Source organism: Sander lucioperca, chromosome 23, assembly GCF_008315115.2.
Source record: "Sander lucioperca isolate FBNREF2018 chromosome 23, SLUC_FBN_1.2, whole genome shotgun sequence".
NCBI classification, from domain to species: Eukaryota; Metazoa; Chordata; class Actinopteri; order Perciformes; family Percidae; genus Sander; species Sander lucioperca.
In genome coordinates, this window is record NC_050195.1 from 4,365,284 (window position 1) to 4,383,362 (window position 18,079).

General features: G+C 44.5%; 1 protein-coding gene across 3 annotated transcripts in view; it reads right to left on the minus strand.

The window, feature by feature from the left end:
- The window catches only part of LOC116062280 (piezo-type mechanosensitive ion channel component 2-like), an 87,130-nt gene that overhangs the window by 23,853 nt on the left and 45,198 nt on the right, over positions 1 to 18,079 (minus strand). For all 3 annotated transcript variants that reach the window (XM_031316931.2, XM_035998135.1, XM_035998136.1), the window contains exons 19-30: positions 16,055 to 16,231; positions 12,872 to 12,985; positions 12,531 to 12,731; positions 11,940 to 12,144; positions 11,628 to 11,729; positions 7,509 to 7,686; positions 7,133 to 7,219; positions 4,473 to 4,629; positions 4,066 to 4,162; positions 3,789 to 3,954; positions 3,255 to 3,344; positions 1 to 89 (exon numbers count right to left, since the gene is read on the minus strand). In XM_031316931.2, the coding sequence (XP_031172791.1) occupies positions 1 to 89; positions 3,255 to 3,344; positions 3,789 to 3,954; positions 4,066 to 4,162; positions 4,473 to 4,629; positions 7,133 to 7,219; positions 7,509 to 7,686; positions 11,628 to 11,729; positions 11,940 to 12,144; positions 12,531 to 12,731; positions 12,872 to 12,985; positions 16,055 to 16,231 (1,663 nt within the window). The remainder of the gene's footprint in view (positions 90 to 3,254; positions 3,345 to 3,788; positions 3,955 to 4,065; positions 4,163 to 4,472; positions 4,630 to 7,132; positions 7,220 to 7,508; positions 7,687 to 11,627; positions 11,730 to 11,939; positions 12,145 to 12,530; positions 12,732 to 12,871; positions 12,986 to 16,054; positions 16,232 to 18,079) is intronic.

Genomic DNA, 18,079 nt, shown 5'->3' on the forward strand with positions numbered 1-18,079 from the left:
CATCAGTGTGGAAGCTGTCTTGGGTCAAACTCAACATTTTTTCTTTTCCTCTGCGGAACTTCTGCTGTCTGTATTTAATTCTCTCCATCCTGAAAGAAACAGGAACAGGAAGTAGATCACAGGTCAGACACACAGAGACAGGAAGTGGTTCACAGGTCAGACACAGAGAGACAGGAAGTGGTTCAAAGGTGTATCAGGACAACCACAGGTGTTTCCATCAACATCTGGTCCAGGTTGGACATTTGTTTAACTGTGTGAAGCAGCAACTCAGCACCTGATGTTTAAATTAAATATCTGGGTCAGGGTGTCTGTGGGTCCTATCTTGGTCTTGGCCTATCATATATGGGTCAGGGTGTCTGAGTCCTATCTTGGTCTTGGCCTATCATATCTGGGTCAGGGTGTCTGTAAGTCCTATCTTGGTCTTGGCCTATCATATCTGGGTCAGGGTGTCTGTAAGTCCTATCTTGGTCTTGGCCTATCATATCTGGGTCAGGGTGTCTGTAAGTCCTGTAAGTCCTATCTTGGTCTTGGCCTATCATATATGGGTCAGGGTGTCTGTAAGTCCTATCTTGGTCTTGGCCTATCATATCTGGGTCAGGGTGTCTGTAAGTCCTATCTTGGTCTTGGCCTATCATATCTGGGTCAGGGTGTCTGAGTCCTATCTTGGTCTTGGCCTATCATATCTGGGTCAGGGTGTCTGTGGGTCCTATCTTGGTCTTGGCCTATCATATCTGGGTCAGGGTGTCTGTGAGTCCTATCTTGGTCTTGGCATATCATATCTGGGTCAGGGTGTCTGTGGGTCCTATCTTGGTCTTGGCCTATCATATCTGGGTCAGGGTGTCTGTAAGTCCTATCTTGGTCTTGGCCTATCATATCTGGGTCAGGGTGTCTGAGTCCTATCTTGGTCTTGGCCTATCATATCTGGGTCAGGGTGTCTGTAAGTCCAATCTTGGTCTTGGCCTATCATATCTGGGTCAGGGTGTCTGAGTCCTATCTTGGTCTTGGCCTATCATATATGGGTCAGGGTGTCTGAGTCCTATCTTGGTCTTGGCCTATCATATCTGGGTCAGGGTGTCTGTAAGTCCTATCTTGGTCTTGGCCTATCATATCTGGGTCAGGGCGTCTGTGGGTCCTATCTTGGTCTTGGCCTATCATATCTGGGTCAGGGTGTCTGAGTCCCATCTTGGTCTTGGCCTATCATATATGGGTCAGGGTGTCTGTGGGTCCTATCTTGGTCTTGGCCTATCATATCTGGGTCAGGGTGTCTGTGAGTCCTATCTTGGTCTTGGCCTATCATATGTGGGTCAGGGTGTCTGTGGGTCCTATCTTGATCTTGGCCTATCATATCTGGGTCAGGGTGTCTCTAAGTCCTATCTTGATCTTGGCCTATCATATCTGGGTCAGGGTGTCTGTGAGTCCTATCTTGGTCTTAGCCTATCATATCTGGGTCAGGGTGTCTGTGGGTTCTATCTTGGTCTTGGCCTATCATATCTGGGTCAGGGTGTCTGAGTCCTATCTTGGTCTTGGCATATCATATCTGGGTCAGGGTGTCTGTGGGTCCTATCTTGGTCTTGGCCTATCATATCTGGGACAGGGTGTCTGAGTCCTATCTTGGTCTTGGCCTATCATATCTGGGTCAGGGTGTCTGTGGGTCCTATCTTGGTCTTGGCCTATCATATCTGGGTCAGGGTGTCTGTGGGTCCTATCTTGGTCTTGGCCTATCATATCTGGGTCAGGGTGTCTGTAAGTCCTATCTTGGTCTTGGCCTATCATATCTGGGTCAGGGTGTCTGAGTCCTATCTTGGTCTTGGCCTATCATATCTGGGTCAGGGTGTCTGTAAGTCCTATCTTGGTCTTGGCCTATCATATCTGGGTCAGGGTGTCTGAGTCCTATCTTGGTCTTGGCCTATCATATCTGGGTCAGGGTGTCTGTGGGTCCTATCTTGGTCTTGGCCTATCATATCTGGGTCAGGGTGTCTGAGTCCTATCTTGGTCTTGGCCTATCATATCTGGGTCAGGGTGTCTGAGTCCTATCTTGGTCTTGGCCTATCATATCTGGGTCAGGGTGTCTGAGTCCTATCTTGGTCTTGGCCTATCATATCTGGGTCAGGGTGTCTGTAAGTCCTATCTTGGTCTTGGCCTATCATATCTGGGTCAAGGTGTCTGAGTCCTATCTTGGTCTTGGCCTATCATATCTGGGTCAGGGTGTCTGTAAGTCCTATCTTGGTCTTGGCATATCTCTTGATCGAGTTTTGATATTATCGTGGACCTGTCTAAATCCTGACTCAGATATGTCATTAATTCAGTTTCTGACTCAGACTTGTTTCTGTCTCTTGTGTTGACTCAAAGTCGTCAGGGCTTGCCAGAGCTTGGACTGGTTTTGTGTTGTCTGATGATAAGATGATATGTTTGTGAAAATAAGATTTAAAGAAGTGCTGGTTATCTTATATTGGAGGGACAGATATTGAACGGAGACTCCTTAAAGTGAGCTGTTAGAGTGAGTCAAGGTGTTAGTCCAGGAGAACCTGCAGAAGTTTCTGTGAAACATATAATGATTACTGTTGCGACTGACTGTTCACACTTGTCTGGTCTCGTGGGCATTCTGACTCATACTCATCTCTCTATCTAAACTTAGTCATGACTTTTAGAACTGTCCGGACTCGACTGACTTTGACTGCAGCTGTGTTATCACCCATCATGCACTGCAGTTAAGTGAGAACGCAGATGTCTAAATCAGTTGGATCGGACATTAGGCGGTCTGTACCCTGCCAGCTCCTGAGTAAAAAGTCTATGTAATGTCTGACTGTGCCCAAAGTGTGAAAATTCACAGCGAGGGAGTGGGTGTGTTGATGACATTTTTATCAGGCGGCTGGCTCCAAACCGTTAGAATACAAATATCAAAGGGTGAAGAAGAAGGGTAATTTACACGCAGACGCCAACGAAAATGTCTCACTGGAGAGACGACAAGATTCAGGAGCTTCTGTCTGTAAGATATGACACAGAAATCATCATACAGACTCAGAAGAGACTCGGTTGTTTATGACCACATTAGTAACGGCTCCGTGAGCGCTCCACCCCTCACCCAAACCAAATGGAGGATTTCCAGGAAGTGAGAACGCGTCTGACATGGACAATCTCCTGTTGGTGAGCATGTGAGGAAGAGGAACTCCAGACTATGTTGGAAGTTAGGGTTAGTGTTAGAGGAAGAGGAACTCCAGACTATGTTGGAAGTTCATTTGAGAAAACATCTTTACTGTCTCTTCAGCAGGTCCATGGACGTCTTCTCCACCTCCAGTCTCGCCCTGACAGCTTTCACTGTGGACGCCTCGAAGAGCTCCGCACCCCTGCATTACACACACACACACACACACACACACACACACACACACACACACACACACACACAAACAAACACGCACGCGCACATGCACACATACATACATACATACACACGCACACACACACACAGAGACACACGCACACACACACAGAGACACACGCACACACACACACAGACACACACACATGCACACACGCACACACACATGCACACACACACACACACACATGCACACATGCACACGCACACGCGCACACACACATACACACACACACAGAGACACACGCACACACACACAGACACACACACATGCACGCACGCACACACACATGCACACACACACATGCACACACATGCAGACACACACACAAGCGCACACACACACACACACCTTAGCATCATGTGACTGTGTGTGTGTTTTAATGTGTGTTTATGAGTGAGTGTGTACCTGGAAGCCAGTAATTGTGTATTTTGAAGATCCAGGACCACATACAGGAAGTACTGACTCCTGAAGACTCTCCTCTGCAGCAACAGGAAGCAGAAACAGACGCCGTCCCAGATTATGCCAGCCTCGTCGCTCGGCAACTCACACTGTTTACTGCTTTGCTGCTCCGCTGCAGGAAGTGACACGACATTTAAACAACAGACAGACAGACAGACAGACAGACAGACAGACAAGTTTACGTTTAAACTTCAATGAGCCTGGAGGGCTCCGACTGACTTACGTTTGGTGTATCCTTTGATGGTGCAGGCCAGACTGAAGAGCTGAATCAGCCAACAGTGGTTCAACACCAAGGACTTAATGAAACCACACGCCAGGATCTAAACACACAGACAGAGAGACAGACAGGGGGAGTCAGAGAGACAAACAGGTAGAGACAGAGAGACAGACAGGTGGAGACAGAGAGACAGACAGACAGGTAGAGGCAGAGAGACAGACAGGTGGAGACAGAGAGACAGACAGGTGGAGACAGAGAAACAGACAGGTGGAGACAGGGAGACAGACAGGTGGAGTAAGAGAGACAGACAGGTGGAGACAGAGAGACAGACAGGTGGAGACAGAGAGACAAACAGGTGGATACAGAGAGACAGTTTTTGACCATGTGACTGATTACATGATGATGCATCTTACCGACAGAATGTTTTTCATGGTGATGACGAACACGTTGTAGCCAATCAGACAGTCCCAGTACAGCAGGATGGATCTGATTGGTTTCAGCAGCAGGTCTCCGCCCACCAACAGGAAGTAGAAACATGCCACCAGGTAACCCATACAGAAGATACTGATCCTGGAACAGGAAGTAGAAACCCCAGGGGCACGATCAATCTCAAACCGGTGTGCACCGTATTGCTTAGGGACCATGGAATGGACCACCGGAGGAAAATAGGGGAGGGTTATATCTTTTTATTCTTCGTTGAGGGGAGGGTCACACAACATTTTTTAGTCTTGGGGTCACCCAACTTTTGTATTCATGAAAACAGCAGCATTTCAAAGTGGCTTGTTTGGTGCATATTTTTCCATGTAGCACCAGTCTCGGCCCCCACTACCAGATGGGTCTGACCCTTAAATACTGTCTATGGTCTATATATATATATATATATATATATATATATATATATATATATATGATGTCAGCTTACTAATTGATTGCAGGTTTTGTGTAGATTTGGACTTTTATACGTTTATTCCACTTTGTTTAAACGGCGAAGTGGAGAGGACTCGTTCATCTGTCTGCAGCTGGATGGTGAATGGGACGCCCGTATCGTTCATCTGTCTGCAGCTGGATGGTGAATGGGACGCCCGTATTGTTCATCTGTCTGGAGCTGGCTGGTGAATGGGACGCCCGTATCGTTCATCTGTCTGGAGCTGGCTGGTGAATGGGACGCCCGTATCGGCCTTGCTGGATACACCGTGACCCTTTTTGTGGAGCTAATGAAGTGAATTACTTCTTTTTCGTGTCATTGGATTACGGCAAAATACGGATCTTTTTTCTTAATGTGTCTTAACGTTTTATGGTGTGACTGCTCTTCGTTTCTGCATTTGGAGATCATCTCAACAGACTGGAGGTCCAACACTGATTGGTCACTGTTACATTTTGGTTGAATTTAAGTGTTGGGGCGTCCCGCCACCGTCTGTCTGCGTTCCAAGACAGCCGCGCCGTGATTGGATGTCATGAGGGCGAATTGTTGAATTGTTACAATGTAATTTAAAATCTGCTTTAAAAATTTTGGAATATAATGTTCAGCTTCGGCAGCTTTACCTATGTGCTAAAATATACAATGACTGAGGAAGCCTAGTGACGAGTCCATAGCAACCAGTGTTGAATTGTTATTTCCCAGAGTCCTTTGCTGAACGGTCTCAATATTTTATTATTTTATTTCATATGAATATTAGTTTACTAGATGAGTAACTTAGTATCTGAAGTAATGCAGTAATGCAGGAAGTGTGCATTTAGTTTCCATGCTTATTGCGTTTCCATAACAATGTTAGTGAGTAAATCTACTGAAATGGCCCCCACACCATAACAGAGGAGTGTGCTGTGTAAGATCAGAGAACAGAGGTTAACTCGTGTATGCCATGTCTGTAAAAATCAAATGGCATCTGGACATCTTTGCTAAGCGCAAGCTAGCACATAAGGCATCAATAAATTGCTGGGGAGGGTCATGCCTCTTTTCCAAATCATTTTGGAGGGTCATAGAAAAATGATTACTGGCGAGGAGAGGGTCAAGGCTTTTTAGCCTAAAGGTCCCAAAACTCCTCCGGTGGCCCCTGAAATAAATAACGAACAGTCCCTGAGGTTTTCTTGGTGAACGGTGTGAAACGGTGTGCAACATACTTTGAGATATGTTGTATCTGGTTTGGTGGGTGTGTCTCTCATTTATTGGCTGTGTCACAGGTGATAGCCAATCATCAGAGACGTGTCTGTAAACTCGTAATAAAAAGGCAGAGCGCTCACAGCTGGGTGTTCACTGTCTCTGTATATCAGTATAGCTGTATATCAGTATATCAGTATATCAGTATATCTGTTATCTGTATATCAGTATAGCTGTATATCTGTATATCAGTATATCAGTATATCTGTTATCTGTATATCAGTATAGCTGTATATCTGTATATCAGTATATCTGTATATCAGTATATCTGTATATCAGTATATCAGTATATCTGTTATCTGTATATCAGTATATCAGTATATCTGTATATCTGTATATCAGTATATCAGTATATCTGTATATCAGTATATCAGTATATCTGTATATCTGTATATCAGTATATCAGTATATCAGTATATCTGTATATCAGTATATCAGTATATCTGTATATCTTTATCTCTGTATATATCTGTATGTCTGTATGTCTGTATATCTGTATATCTGTATGTCTGTATATCAGTATATCTGTATATCTGTATATCAGTATATCTGTATATCAGTATATCTGTATATCATTATATCAGTATATCTGTATATCTGTATATCAGTATATCTGTATATCAGTATATCTGTATATCAGTATATCTCTATATCAGTATATCAGTATATCAGTATATCTCTATATCAGTATATCTGTATATCAGTATATCAGTATATCAGTATATCTGTATATCTCTATATCAGTATATCTGTATATCTGTATCTCCGTATATCTGTATATCTGTATATCTGTATAGCGGCAGATATCCGCCCACCAAGAGTCTGGTTCTGTCAGAGGTTTCTAAATTAAATTAAATATTCAGGTTCTACAGGTTATCTGTTATTATTTTTTAGGAATCTGTGGCTCCGCCCACTGACCTGGTTGTCCCGGTGATGAAGATGATGGTGAGGACGAACCAGAACATGTAGCTGAAGATTATCAGCTTCATCATGTCCAAGTAAGACCTGCACACACAGAGAGACAGAGAGGCAGACAGGCAGTCAGAGAGACAGACAGGTAGACAGACAGGCAGTCACAGAGAAAGACAGGTAGACAGACAGACAGGCCGTCAGACAGACAGACAGACAGACAGGCAGTCAGGCAGTCAGACAGATAGACAGGTAGCCAGACAGAGAGACAGACAGGCAGACAGACACACAGAGAGACAGACAGGCAGTCAGAGAGACAGACAGACAGACAAGTAGACAGTCAGACAGGCAGTCAGAAAGACAGACAGACAGACAGACAGTTTACCTGCAGAGCATGAAGTCGGGGCCTGTGTTGACACGGAGCCGTCTGATTGGATCAGAGACGTGTCCGTCGTCTTGGTCCAGCTCCAAGTTGTCTCCAGCGAGGATCTGAACCTCCGGCTGGCTCTCCTCCTCAAACACCTGCCGCTGGAGCGCGGCGCCGAGCAGCAGCAGGAAGTCGTCTGAAAGACCAGGAAGCACCAAAGGGGGTAAGCTTCGCTTCAGAGCTCTAACCTCCTATGGCGCCATTTTGATGCTACCAAGCCATCACCCCCCGTTAGCATCCCATTGACTGCCATTCATTTTGACGTCACTCTGACAGAGAATAACTTTACATCTGAAGAGTTTAAAGACTCTATTTGTCCATTGTTTATTTCTAAAGAAACACGACAATGTATAAAAGGCTCCATTACCTTGTAGCTCACGTTATGGCTCCGTAGCAGACATTTTTATAAAAATAGGCTAACGATTGGGTCATAACCACGAGACTTACTGTCTCATAGTAGAGGAATTACCGTATAGTACAGGAGAAGCTCTCAGGCAGTTTGGACTTCCATTAGCTGTTTAACACTAGAACGGCCATAACGGTCATTTTGACCGTTTTGAAATTTATATGTGTAATAACTTTGCTGAATAAAAAAATACAACCCTGCTGCTGCCTGACTTTTCCTAAAATAGTCTGTATTTTAATTTAAAATTGTTTTTATATACATTACACAAAAGGCAAAGAAAATACAGTCACTTTTACCTATTTCGGCCATACACGGTCATATTGACCGCTCGGATTTTCGCGATATTGTTTTTAATTTTTCGCGCGGTTGAAGATGCATCTTGGTTGCTTAGTAACTACCATAGTCTCTGTCAGAGCAACGTAACTAGCGGTCTCGAGTAACAAGTGTGGGCATCACCGATGGGCCAAAGGCAAAGCCAGAGATGGTAACGTAGGCTACTACGGCGTGGAGGCACTCTGTTCTGAATCAGAAGGCAAACACCGGGCGCTCGCTCTGTGAAAGGCGCGGAACACGTAGATGGCCGGTGGTTGTTTACATGTTCATATAACTTTATACATCCTCGAACTGGCTGGAATCATGGAGGAAGTTTATGCAGCAACTGGCAGAGGAGCTGAGAGCGGAGATTATGGAGGAAAAAAGGGCAGCGGCGCACGGTCCGAGCAGCGCTGACACCGCAGCAGACGCCAAAACAGAGGCAGTGCCAGGTTAGGTTATAGCTAAATGTTCAAATAAGATACTTATAATTGTTATTTGGCTGTTATGAGTTAAGTTGAATGAATTTCCACACTGTATTTTTCGGGATATGAATGTATGAAATAATTACGGTTTACTATGCCATGATATGAATTATTGAAACACGTATTACTACTCAAATGTATAATTAAACTCGTAAAAATGTACATTTCGGTGTTATTACGTTTTTCTAAAGATATCCTAACACAATACATTATACAATATGCAATTAGGTATTTATCATGAGAGATTATAGAGTTTGGAATCTGGCGGTCAAAATGACCGCTCACGGCAGTTCTAGTAGTTATGAAATTCCGGCACTTCTAGTGTTAAGTGTAATTACTAATGTTAACTATCATTTTAGTGATCAATAATTAGCCTGTGTCTATGTTATCTCCTTACATATACCTACGCTCTCCGTCTCTGCTAGATTGGGAATGATTGAGATTTCTCTTGGCACAGCTACCAGAAGACTTCCAACTTTCAGACAGGTTGCTCACGTCACATCTACGTCTTCAAGCTCAGTTGGAGGCTGCTCAGTAACGCTCAGCCATCACTGGAAAAGTGCTTCTAATATCCTTCACTGGTCTCCGTGCAGAGCAACGGGATCTGTTGGTCCATTCTTATATACTGTCTATGGTAAGCACAATATTTAGGGCCCGAGCGCCGACACCAGCGAAGGCCCTATTGAAACTGAAGGAATTATTATTATTATTACACCAAATAAATTGGCTTTTTGAGGGGCTTAACATATTCAAAAACTCACCAAAATTGGCGGTCGCATCAAGTCTGGTGAAAATCTACGTATTTTAAAGGTTTCGAGAATAGGCGCGCAAAAATGTCTCGCTGGCGCCCCCTACAAAGTTAAATAAATTGAGCCCCTGCAGTGCGTTTAACGTAGACTCACGAAAGTTGGTATCCATATGTAACATGTCAAGATGTACAAAAAACGTCATTGGAGCCATACCCTAAACCCAACAGGAAGTCCGCCATTTTGATTTCAAAGTTCGAAATTAGTGTGATTTTGCCCATTTCCACGTCGTACTTTAACGAACTCCTCCTAGAGATTTCATCCGATCAACTTCAATCGTCGTAAGACGTTAAAGATGAAGAGTTATTAAAAGAAAAACTTTTCGTCATAGGGCGTGGTCATGGCGGGACGGCCATTTTGTGCGTTTCGCCTTCGAAACAGGAAGTGGGTGTAACTTCACTGTACATTGCCCAATTGGCTCGAAATGATTCATAACACTCCAACTCTGAGGACATTTACCGGATAAAATTGACTTAAAGTCATAGCGCCCCCTAGTGGCAACAGGAAGTAGGCCTAAAAGTCAAGGTGCTATACTTTAACGAAGTCCTCCTAGAGATTTCATCTGGCGGACTTCAAATTTGGTCTCTATCATCCCAACACCTTAAAGATGAAAAGTTATTAAAAGAAAAACTTTTCGTCAGACGGTGTGGGCGTGGCGTGGCGGCCATTTTGAGTGTTGAGCGATGAACAAATAAATTGTTGTAACTTGAGTGTACGTTGTTGTATCTGCCCGAAATTTCTCACGATTGACAAGGGTCCAGGCCTGAGGACACCTACAGGCCATATTTGACTTTTAGTCATAGCGCCCCCCGCTGGCAACATGAAATGCGCCTTATATGACAAACATCATCCGATTTACATAAAACTTATAATGTGTGGTCGACATGTGATAATGAGCCGCCCCCTATAATATAACCACGCCCACTTACTCAGGCCACGCCACCTTCCATAACATTTGAACCGTTTAAGGTAGAGCCTTGTGTGAGGTGTCAATGAACTCAGCAGAGACTTTCTTTTTAATTGGTAAAGGTTTGCCCCGACCCCTATAATTTAGCCACGCCCCCTTTCACAGCTAATGAACTGTACGACGTAGAGTCTTGTGTGAGGTGTCATTGAACTCAGCAGGAAGTTCCCTTTTCATTGGTGACCATTTGCAGTGTCTGAGTGCCGCACAAATGCACGGTCACAAGGAGTGGCGTCCGCCAGTAACCCCGACACGCGCAGAGGCGCGAGGGCCCGTCCAACGCTGCTTGCAGCTTTAATTATTTTATTATTATTTATATATTAAATTATATATCATTATTTTTTTATTTATTTTTATATTTATATTTGAATTTATATTCATATTTAAATGTATATTTATATTTAAATTTATATTTATATTTATATTTAAATGTATATTTATATTTATATTTATATTTATATTTATATTTATATTTAAATTTATATTTATAATTATATTTATATTACTCTTGCACCACATGTTCACATCCAACTAGTGAGACAGAGCTTTTAACCTCCAATTTTCAAATAAATTCAGAATTTGGGTCAAATCCTAAAAAAAAAAAACATTTTTACATTACATGTCATTTAGCTGAGGCTTTTATCCAAAACGACTTACAGTTTCTATATATATCAGAGCCCACACAGCTCTGGAGCAACTAGAGGTTAAGTGCCTTGCTCAGGGACACATTGGTTGATGGATCACAGTGGGAATCAAACCCACATCTCCCACACCAAAGGCATGTGTCATATCCACTGGGCCATCACCCCCCCATTTCAGAACTTTTGTTTAAAACCAGATTGTGGATCGGAAGGATCTCATGATTTGATCTTACGTTCTCATGTTTTCAGTTTAATCTTGAATTGTTTTTCTTCATCCAAATTCTTTGTGTTCTAATTCAATTTGGAATTAAATATTTTGGCTTTACGTGAAGATTCTGTGAATTTAATACCAAAAGAAAATGGAGTATCATTCTGATCATCAGCTGTGATGACTGTTCTTCTGTCAGTTTCTATTCTAATAAAGTCAAATGTTTAAATGTCCTTGTGTTTGTGATGATCTTACAGAGGAGGAAGAGGGGGTTCGGGGGGGTCAGGTAATCAGGGAGGAAGAGCCACTTCACCACGTTGGAGTCCATGTTGGAGTTGGGAGGTCTCCAGGGATAATCTGAAAACACAACCAATCTCTCTCATCCATAACAGAATGGCTGTTTGAACCCAACATGTTGTGATTTAGTCAATAATGAAAAACAATATGCAGGTACAATGACTTTAAGCAGAGGAGACTGTTAGCCTAGCTTAGCACAATGACTTTAAGCAGAGGAGACTGTTAGCCTAGCTTAGCACAAAGACCTAGTGTCTCCAGGTGAGTTGGTACCTTTACAGGCAGCCGGAGGGAATCCGATGCACAGCAGGTACTGGAAACACAGCAGCCCCGACAGGAAGTAGCAGTACTTGGGCCACACAGTGGCAATGTGCTTCCTGTCGCGCTGTGATAGGACGCTAATGAGGCCGAAGGCGTGGCCTACAGCAAACAAATCCATCCGCTGACCAATCACGTTCACGGCCAACAGGAAGCAAGTCTGAGGAGGAGCATACGGGAAGAGCTTAGCTCGTTGCTAGTCTGGCGGTGCCACTGCACCATTCATCGTTCTTCCTCCTAAAACTAGGGCTCCCAAAATAACCCCAATAATCACAAGATACCACAAGTTCTTTGGGTGACGTGTGCATTGTGTGATTTGAAACTTTATCTAAAGAGAGACTTCCCGTTTTGAGTAACTCACATTTTAACTAAATCAACGATTATTAAAAAGCAGCTAAAGACCCAAAAAATGGAGAAAGAACAGGATTTTGAGCCCTTCCAGATGGTAGTTTCCACCAGATTAAAGATTTCGGCGTGTACTGTTGACGTGAACTGAGTTACTAACGGAGTCAGACTAGCTTGTTGCTATGCTAACGAGAGTCTCACCTCCAGTCCAAACTTGTAGAAGAAGTAGTTGAGGAAGTACTTAATGCAGCTCAGCACGCCGTCGTCCAGGTGGCGCCTAGTGATGTCATGAAACAGCGTTCTGGTTGGGGGCGGGACTTGGTTACGGCGGAGACGGTAAAGCTCCTGGTGTCTGTAGACGGTTACCTCGAAGGCTAACAGCGCTAGCATCGTCAGGTTAGACTGCAGAGAAAGGTTAGCATGATGCTATATTATCTGTGTTGTCATGTGACTACAGCTGCCAAGATTACTGGGTTAGCTGTCAGCCAATACATTAATCTCCACATGAATCCATGAAGATGATCGTTATTGTTGCCTCTCACCCGCAGGTAGTCGAGCAGCTTCCCGTCCGTCTTCTGAAGCCCCACCCACTGGGCGGGGTCAACGGGCCCAGAGTACAGCCCAGAGCGAGACAGGTCCGTACTGGAGTTACCTGGCTACAGAGAGACAGACAGGTAGATGCAAGGTGCAGCATGTGTTAGAGACAGACAGACAGGTGTGATATGTTGTGCAGGCGTTGGCGGCTTTAAGTCCAGTTCAGAGCAAAGATTGGTGTTGAGACGAGTATAAACTTCTGTCTGTCCTGAGAGTCTCCTGTCTGCAGCGTTCTGACCAATGAGATGAGACGGTGCATCATCTCCATAGAAACCACGCTCGGGACTTCAGAATTTTCAGGCTTGTTTGTAGCTGGATATCATTTAATATGAATGAAGATAGTGACAGTGATAGTGTGTCTCAAATCGCGCACTTCCGTTAGTGTACTAACTGAAGTGCACTTCGTACACTACGTACTTACTTGCATAGTGCGTAAAATTTGACGGGGGAGTGTTGTCTCAAATCGTGCACTGCCTTATGTACTTACAGGAAATGACATCACAACATCTCAGTCCTCCTTCTTCTTCTTCTATGAAATTGTGAATTGTACCAAGGCAGAGCATTCCCAACACTGTTGTCACTCGTGAAAAACACATTTCTGCTTTGTTCATCAAAATGAATGTGATTGTTGTTATTGTTGCTCTATTGTTGCAACCGTAGACTTACCGGTATGATGATATTCATACTTTTGCTCTTAATTCATTGTAAAAAACAACCCAAAATGGCCATTTTTAGTTATTTTAGCAAAATCTGAGCAATTCAAATGGTGTCCAACTGACATAAAGAACATACATAGAAAATAGTCATATTATATGTTTATATAAGGGTGTTTATTGCAATAGCTATTAATTACAGTGACAATACAAGAGTGAAAGCAGAGGCAACCCAATAGACATTTAAATATATCCCATTGTTCTATTCATTGCTGGCCCTGTACTTTGATGGGGAAAGTGATCTGATGGTGGACTTCAGACTCTCCAGGGGGATCCTTTAACGGTACATCCTCGGCACGGCGTGTGACCATGGCTGGGGACCCGTCATCGAGGCCCTTGTCTTCCTCTTTTGGCTAGCCAGCGGTACCTGTTACCGTGGGTTACCCAGAGCCTTTGCTATGCCCCGGGCCACTGTGCACCGTGCTGTCCACCAGACCAGCAGGGAGTCCTCTCTCTCCTCCCCCAGGTCGTTGGCCTTCCAGCAGAGGAGGACTTCCCTCAAGTTGGCAGCATTGACGGCCACGTCTGTGTCCCTAACGATTATATAAGTCAGGACACAAACAGCACTGTTAATACGTTATAACATAGCATACATTAACATACTGTAACATTACTACTAACGCTCGCAGCTTAATGTATATCTACAAGATCACACATCTAACACTAAAATTGTCTACAGTGAGGACGATAGTTTAACACAACAAACAACCGTATACCACAACACATGTAACATTAGCTAGGTTATAACTTATTTGCCAGTGGTTAAACCAAAGATTATAGACGTACCCGTAACTTCTTTGGTTAAACTGTGCCGCTGTTAGCTAGCTAAGGTTAGCTAAAGCTAGCTTGATAGCACATCAAATTACGGTACAAATTAACGTTATAATTCGCGGTACAAAAATCATCACCGACTCCAAAATTAACCAAATATACATAAACAGGTGGCTTATATGTTATACAAGTATAGCAAAAGACTAATGTTCAACTTACATTTGTAATACTCCGTGTGTCTCGCTGTCGCGTATTCGGCCGCCATTATCGAAAGTTTTTCACCTTTTGTTAGCTCCGCCCCTTCCGCTACGTAGCCAAGATGGCGACCGTTGAGGGTGGAAAGTGTCCATCGATCCACACTCAACTTTTTGACCGTTATGAGTGCACCATCCGGGTACTTGTAGTGCACTGCATTTACCACACTTCGACGAGTGACAGATTGAGTGTACTCAAATAGCTAGTATAAGTACAGAAGTATGCGATTTGAGACACACCTTGAGATTCTTGCTAGAGCTGCATTTCTCGTAGTGATGAAACGGAGAAAACAATGTTTTATTTCTCTGATTCTCCGTTAACGAGGCTCTCTCTCTTCAGTCTCTCTCTATTTCTCTCCACCACATACTGCTCTCTCTCTCTTCAGTCTCTCTCTATTTCTCTCCACCACATACTGCTCTCTCTCTCTTCAGTCTCTCTCTATTTCTCTCCACCACATACTGCTCTCTCTCTCTTCAGTCTCTCTCTATCTCTCTCCACCACATACTGCTCTCTCTCTCTTCAGTCTCTCTCTATCTCTCTCCACCACATACTGCTCCCTCTCTCTTCAGTCTCTCTCTATCTCTCTCCACCACATACTACTCTCTCTCTCTTCAGTCTCTCTCTAGCTCTCTCCACCACATACTACTCTCTCTCTTCAGTCTCTCTCTATCTCTCTCCACCACATACTGCTCCCTCTCTCTTCAGTCTCTCTCTATCTCTCTCCACCACATACTGCTCTCTCTCTCTTCAGTCTCTCTCTATCTCTCTCCACCACATACTGCTCTCTCTCTCTTCAGTCTCTCTCTATCGCTCTCTACCACATTCTGCTCCCTCTCTCTTCAGTCTCTCTCTATCTCTCTCCACCACATACTGCTCTCTCTCTCTTCAGTCTCTCTCTATCTCTCTCCACCACATACTGCTCTCTCTCTCTTCAGTCTCTCTCTATCTCTCTCCACCACATACTGCTCTCTCTCTCTTCAGTCTCTCTCTATCTCTCTCCACCACATACTGCTCTCTCTCTCTTCAGTCTCTCTCTATCTCTCTCCACCACATACTGCTCTCTCTCTCTTCAGTCTCTCTCTATCTCTCTCCACCACATACTGCTCCCTCTCTCTTCAGTCTCTCTCTATCTCTCTCCACCACATACTGCTCTCTCTCTCTTCAGTCTCTCTCTATCTCTCTCTACCACATACTGCTCCCTCTCTTCAGTAACAGAAATAAAATGGATTCTGGATCAATATATTTCTATAGTTTGTAGCTGACCTGACCAGCTGATCAGCATCAAACCTTTCCTGTAACATTCTGAAACAGGTGAATCTTCGGTCTGAACTGGACTTTAGACAGACATATAAAGGGACAGACAGACAGGTATGATATCGTTGCCATGGTTACCATTGTGCAGTTGGAGGAGTATCTGATTGGCTGGACAACGTTGAGTTGGTACAACATCTTAGAGACGGTCAGCACACAGGTCCAAACAGTACAGACTCCTGACAGCAGGGGGCGCCACGCCCTGCAGGGCATCGCCACGGCAACACACAGCACGAAGAGCAGGTTCAGCACACACACCTGCAGAGAGACAGACAGGTTCAACACACACACATACACCTGCAGAGAGACAGACAGGTTCAACACACACACACATACACCTGCAGAGAGACAGACAGCTTCAACACACACACACACACACACACACACACATATATACACCTGCAGAGAGACAGACAGCTTCAACACACACACACACACACACACACCTGCAGAGAGATAGACAGGTTCAACACACATACACCTGCAGAGAGACAGACAGCTTCAACACACACACACACACACACACACACACACACACACACACACACACATATATACACCTGCAGAGAGACAGACAGCTTCAACACACACACACACACACACACCTGCAGAGAGATAGACAGGTTCAACACACATACACCTGCAGAGAGACAGACAGCTTCAACACACACACACACACACACACACACACACACACACACACACACACACACCTGCAGAGAGATAGACAGGTTCAACACACACACCTGCAGAGAGACAGACAGCTTCAACACACACACACACACACACCTGCAGAGAGATAGACAGGTTCAACACACACAAACACACCTGCAGAGAGATAGACAGGTTCAACACACACACACCTGCAGAGAGACAGACAGGTTCAACACACACACCTGCAGAGAGACAGACAGCTTCAACACACACACACACACACACACACCTGCAGAGAGATAGACAGGTTCAACACACACAACTGCAGAGAGACAGACAGGTTCAACACACACACACACACACACACACACACACACACCTGCAGAGAGACAGACAGGTTCAACACACACAAACACACCTGCAGAGAGATAGACAGGTTCAACACACACACCTGCAGAGAGACAGACAGGTTCAACACACACAACCTGCAGAGAGACAGACAGGTTCAACACACACACACACACACACACACACCTGCAGAGAGATAGACAGGTTCAACACACACACCTGCAGAGAGACAGACAGCTTCAACACACACACCTGCAGAGAGACAGACAGCTTCAACACACACACCTGCAGAGAGACAGACAGGTTCAACACACACACACCTGCAGAGAGACAGACAGGTTCAACACACACCTGCAGAGAGACCGACAGGTTCAACACACACACATCTGCAAAGAGATGGAAATGTTCAACACACACACACACACACACACACACACACCTGCAGAGAGATAGACAGCTTCAACACACACACACACACACACACACACACACACACACACACACACATATATACACCTGCAGAGAGACAGACAGCTTCAACACACACACACACACACACCTGCAGAGAGATAGACAGGTTCAACACACATACACCTGCAGAGAGACAGACAGCTTCAACACACACACACACACACACACACACACACACACATATATACACCTGCAGAGAGACAGACAGCTTCAACACACACACACACACACACACCTGCAGAGAGATAGACAGGTTCAACACACATACACCTGCAGAGAGACAGACAGCTTCAACACACACACACACACACACACACACACACACACCTGCAGAGAGACAGACAGCTTCAACACACACACACACACACACACACACACACACACACACACACACACACACACACACACACCTGCAGAGAGATAGACAGGTTCAACACACACACCTGCAGAGAGACAGACAGCTTCAACACACACACACACACACACACCTGCAGAGAGATAGACAGGTTCAACACACACAAACACACCTGCAGAGAGATAGACAGGTTCAACACACACACCTGCAGAGAGACAGACAGGTTCAACACACACAACCTGCAGAGAGACAGACAGGTTCAACACACACACACACAC